Below are 5,878 nucleotides of genomic sequence, written 5' to 3'. Positions count from 1 at the left end.
GACTCTAAATGGACAGAATGTGCAGCCTGAAGACACTGCTGTGTATTACTGTGCCAGAGACCCACAGTAACACAAACCATCAGTAGACCTGAACAAAAACCTACAGAGCCTGAACACTTGCAACATGAAGCCACCAGAGGAGGAGCCCTCAGACCACTGATGATTTCAGTCCAGTGTTTGTAGCACTGAAAATGTGAAACTATATTGATTCTACTGATAAAAACAAGACTGAACAGTATTCACATTTACACTTTTACTGTTTTTACAGTTATGTCATTGTGATACAGAAAAATACGTGTTTTACAGCATAGCACAAAAGAAAGAAAGTGACTTTCGGCTTTTCCCGTTTAGGGGTTGCCACACTGAAGACTCATATGTTGACATTTGGCATGTGTTTTATGCCGGATGCTCCTCCTACCACAACCTGAATTTGAACCCAGGGCACCGCGACAGGAGTGCTACGCCTTAACCACTAGCTTACCAGGGACTAGCACTGCATAGCACAAAGTAAAAAAAACAACAAAAATACAACATTAGAAATGCAAACAAAGGAAACACCCCCTAGACAGAACATTTGTTCTCCCAACATTCGACTGCCTTCAACCAGCCTCGGCCTTTGTAAGGCCATGAATGACAATATGGTCCACAACTATGGCCCTGATTTCATTGGGAACATGCTTATTGTATGTGTTTGCCTTTTCTACCTCTTTCAACACACAGCCCAATTCCTATTCTTTTTCCACCTGGCTCATTACATTTGATCTGAGAAATCTACAAAACCACTGAGAAAAACTGTAATACATTACAACTTATATTTATTCACACATTTTAACTAATCCAAAACTTCTCCAGCTGGCTCCTCCCTGTGAGGAGAGTCAATGCAAAACTCAGATGTCTTCCACCTCTATTTATCTGACTGCAGAGAGGACGACAGAGAACAGTGGACACACAGTTGAACATGATGAACTATAGGACAGGACTGCTGCTGTTAACTATCTGCTGGGGAGGTCAAGAGATTCATTGATCTTAATCTGACATAGACTTATTTTTGCTGCTAATTTAATACATTACATGCATTTCTTTTTTGGTCTGACAGGTGTTGATGGTCAGACTCTGACTGAATCTGAACCAGTAGTTAAAAGGCCTGGAGAATCCCACAGACTGACATGTTCAGCCTCTGGATTTAGATTTGCTGGCTATGGCATGCACTGGGTCAGACAGGCTCCTGGAAAAGGGCTGGAGTGGGTTGCAGCTATCAATGCTAATGGTGACAGCACTTATTACTCTCAGTCAGCCCAAGGCCGGTTTACCATCTCCAGAGACAACAACAGAAACCAGCTGTATCTGCAGAAGAACAGTCTGAAGACTGAAGATTCTGCTGTTTATTACTGTGCCAGAGACTCACAGTGACTGGAGCTGGTTGAGCAGCTGTACAAAAACATACTCCTCATTCTCAGTAGATTGACAGGCCTCAATAATAAATATTTGTCTTCCTACTTTTCTTTTTGCTTTGAATGAACACATAATTTCCCAGACAACACATGCTGTTATAAAATCCATCTCAGAGTAAAAATATTATTTCAAAATTAACATTAAATACAACAACAAAGGTTTTAAAATGTCACAGTAATTACTTCTTCATATAAAGGCAAATTCAAGAATCTTGTTGCTTATAAAATCGTTTTTGGACTGAATGAACAAAGGAAACAGTTCATCTTCAGTACAACAAATTGATTATTGATTTTAATGAATGTGCTTTACATGTTAACTTGTGCTCTGTCCATGTTTAGTTTACACCCGCTTTGTTCGTGGGTATTATATACCCACATCATCTTTTGGCTTTGTAACTCAACAAAATCAAAAACAAAAACAATGCAATAACCAATTCTAATTATCAAAAGATGTTTACAATTGCCCATCTTACATTTCCATCGAACTTAATATGTACGTAACTTCTAACTCTTACACTTGGTTACTTATTCTCAACATACCTCTTTCCTTTGTGAACACAGACAGCTGAACCATAACTTAACTGTATTTAAACATCCTCGTGCCTTTCCTCTGACCCCGTGTTCACAGGTCCAATCTTCCAGGTGGCTTAACCAGTCTACCAGACCTCATAACTGTCCCTGTAGGTCGAAGATGACTTGTCTTTCTTTGGTAATCCAGACATTCTGACCCCTTTCGTGTTCTGGAAGTGGTCAGGCTCGATGTCTCCTGTTGTAATGTCTCATCTGCCGCCTCTTTCCTTCTTCTGCCATCCTGCAATATGACTGTAGATTGGGCCACACAGGAATCATTGCAGATAGCGGTTGAGGCAGGGAGGTGCGCAGGTTTCTCCCCATCAATAGCTGGGCTGGCGAGGACCCGTGCTCCATCGGAGTGGCTCTGTATGCCAGCAGTGCTCTACTGTGGTCTATGTCTTTCCTCCACAGAGCCTTTATCGTCCGCACTGCATCCCTGTTTGCCTGGGGGTTACGTGGACTGCTGGTGATGTGCGTGAACTGACACTCAGCTGCGAACTGTCTGAACCTCTCTGAGGAAAACTGTGGGCCGTTATCTGTTATGACAGTTTCCACTGTCCCATGTCTCCAAAGGCTTCTTTGATAGCTCTGATAGTAACCTCAGCCAATGTGTACTTTAGCTGCTATCTCAATGTACCTTGAAAAATAGTCTATGATCAGAAGGTACTGTTTCTTTGGCCACTCGAACAGATCCATCTCCACCTTCTGCCAAGGCCGGTCGGGGAGTGGAGGGGGCAGCAATGGCTCACAGTTCTGTGTCCTGTATTTTGCACACGTTTCGCAGTTGTCGACCATTTGACCTATCTGTGCCATGATGCCACCATACAGATTGTTTAGCTCTGTCCCTGCATTTTGAAATCCCCTGATGCCCTTCGTGCAGGCGTTTCAGAACATCTGCTCTCAGTGGGGTTGGTATCACAAGTCTTTTTTGTTTCATAAGAAGGCCTTGTGCCATGTGCAAGTCCATTCTGAACTGCCAGTAAGGCTTAATGTTAGGATCTAGCTCAACCTTCTCTGGCCATCCCTTAAGACACCGTTCCATCACTTTTTTACACACCACATCCTCATTCTGTGCTGCTTTAATTTCTTCCAGCCTTTTCTCTGTGGCTGGAAGACACCTCATCACACAGTCTACAAAGACCTCCACCTCTTGGTCACGATGGAGATCTCCTGCGGAGGACGGGTCCTGCAATGGAGCTCTGGACAGCGCATCTGCTGTGACGAGACTCTTCCCTGGAACGTGGACAATGTCATATGAGAAACGCAGCAATCTCAGGTGAAATCTTAGGATCCTTGGCAGAAGGTCATCCAAGCCTCTCGTGCTCAGTAGAGGAACCAGAAGGCCTTGTGCCATGTGCAAGTCCATTCTGAACTGCCAGTAAGGCTTAATGTCGGAATCTAGCTCAACCTTCTCTGGCCAGCCCTTAATAATATAATATAGTAACAGATATAATAACAACAAAATTGTGTGCATTTGTTTTGAAGGACATTTAGACATTCAGTGCATTTCAATTTCTGTGATGTGCTTTTGATCATGATTATTATTCTGGATTTTTCTTGTGAATAAACCTTTTAACAGCTTTAAACCCCTAAAATTTTGAGGACAACATTCAACTTGTGAAGACTGTTCTCTCACTGTACATGAATGAGTACAGTGAGTTTAACAAACAAAGTCTGTGATGGTCAAATCCAGTCCGGCCTTTCCTCTCTGAGAGGAGGAGTTAACACAGAAGTCAGATAGTATAGATGATGGACTATAGGACAGGACTGCTGCTGTTAACTATCTGCTGGGCAGGTGAAACAACATCTACAAATTTTCAGTTGAATCAGTTTTCAAGAAGTTGCCAACTTACAGCAAATGACTTTTCTCTTATTTGATAGGTGCTGATAGTCAACAACTGTCAGAGTCTGACAGAATCTGAACCTGTGGTTAAAAGAATCCAACAGACTAACCTGCACATATTCAGGATTTGGTGGTGATTATGCAAAGGTTTGGATCAGACAGGCTCCTGGAAAAGCACTGGAGTGGATCATTTATATCAGTGGTGTTATTATTATTATTATTATTATTATTATTATTATTATTATTATTATTATTGCTCTGTTGTTCTCCCACATGTAACTCCTGCAAATGCCAAGAATAAATATTGTGTTTGAGTGTAACTGTGAACACTTTTGTCCAACTCATCTGACTTGTTTTAGAAACCTTTTGAAAAATTAAAAAGATCTAAATTTAAGTTAATGTTTAAAATAACAAGGATATTTTCTATCATTTATTTTCCCTGCTGTTGATCCTATTGTCAGACAATGAGTCACTACAATCTCTGACTGGACAGTCTAGCATCAGAATAGACAGTTTAACAGTGAGCTATTATTAACAGCTACAGTATCATGTATGTTTCATATACCGTGCATATACACGTAAATAAATTCCTCCACAATCTGTGTTGTGTTTCTGTGACTCTGAGCAAAATCGTGTATTGGCTACAGCTAGACCACCACCATGCTTCATATGTTTGACCCTATGCAAACTCTATGTGACCTTTCTTCACATTCAGCTATAAAAACAGGCCCTCAGGCACATGCATTTCGACCATAAACTCTCTAGCTCTACTACTGCTGCTGGCAGCTTGATCCTATGAGTCTAACTGGGCTTGTCTTGGTCAAATTCTTTTCATTTTTTTTTTGCAATAGAACTGAATAATTTGACACAAAACATTTTCTTTTTTTTAACAGGTGTGAAGTGTGAACAGCTGACACAGCCAGCCTCTGTGACTGTGCAGCCAGGTCAATATCTGACCATCACCTGTCAGGTCTTTTATTCTCTGAGCAGCTATCGCACACATTGGATCAGACAGCCTGCAGGGAAAGGACTGGAGTGGACTGGAGGCGCTCGTGCTGGACACCCCACATACTACAAAGATTCTCTAAAGAACAAGTTCAGTATTGACTTATACTCTTCCAGCATCACAGTGACTCTAAACGGACAGAATGTGCAGCCTGAAGACACTGCTGTGTATTACTGTGCCAGAGAGCCACAGTAACACAAACCATCAGTAGACCTGAACAAAAACCTTCAGAGCCTGAACACTTGTAACATGAAGCCACCAGAGGAGGAGCCCTCAGACCACTGATGATTTCGGTCCAGATTTACAGTCATCTTCAGATGATGAGCCAGGGGGCCTAAGTCATGGTTAAAAGCAAGAAATTTTGCCACATCACCAAATAAAACACACTCAGTTTTATCCTCATTTTATTTTAAAATGTTCTGCACCAGCCACGCTTTCAGGTCTGTCAAACACCAGTCGAACAATGGCTGTAGAGACGGACACATACACCCCCGGCTGCTTTTAGTGGTAAATATATCTGGATTTCATCCGCATAACATTGAAGGGAGAAGCCATATTTAGAACTGAACCCAGCGGAAGAATGTACAAGGAAAAGAGAGTTGGGTCGAGTACAGACCCTGTAAGACAAGCCTTCTTTGCAGTAATGTACATTAAAATTTAATTTACATTTTCAACACAGACAAACATAATGTAAAGCTCAATCTACTTGGATACTGTCTGTGAGGAGGAGTCAATGCAAAACTCAGATGTCTTCCACCTCTACTTATCTGACTGCAGAGAGGACGACAGAGAACAGTGGACACACAGTTGAACATGATGGACTATAGGACAGGACTGCTGCTGTTAACTATCTGCTGGGCAGGTCAAGAGTTTGTCTGATCTTAATCTGGCACATCATTATGTTTGCTAATAATTTAATGCATTTACTTTTTGGTCCGACAGGTATTGATGGTCAGACTCTGACAGAATCTGAACCAGTGGTTAAAAGGCCTGGAGATTCCCACA

The 5,878-nt window shown here is 41.8% G+C and overlaps 1 gene segment (V, D, J or C); it reads left to right on the top strand.

Moving 5' to 3' along the window:
• The window catches only part of LOC109953482 (Ig heavy chain V region XIG14-like), a 10,937-nt gene extending 5,791 nt beyond the window's left edge, over positions 1-5,146 (top strand). The window contains 1 exon segment of the V gene segment in view: positions 4,761-5,146. Coding sequence covers positions 4,761-5,068 — 308 coding nt within the window.
• The last annotated feature ends 732 nt before the right edge of the window (positions 5,147-5,878 follow it).

The sequence above is a fragment of the Monopterus albus genome, unplaced genomic scaffold, assembly GCF_001952655.1.
Source record: "Monopterus albus unplaced genomic scaffold, M_albus_1.0 scaffold694.1, whole genome shotgun sequence".
Taxonomy (NCBI): Eukaryota; Metazoa; Chordata; class Actinopteri; order Synbranchiformes; family Synbranchidae; genus Monopterus; species Monopterus albus.
Note: the sequence above shows the minus strand (reverse complement) of the source record. Positions and strands in the feature narration are given on the sequence as shown.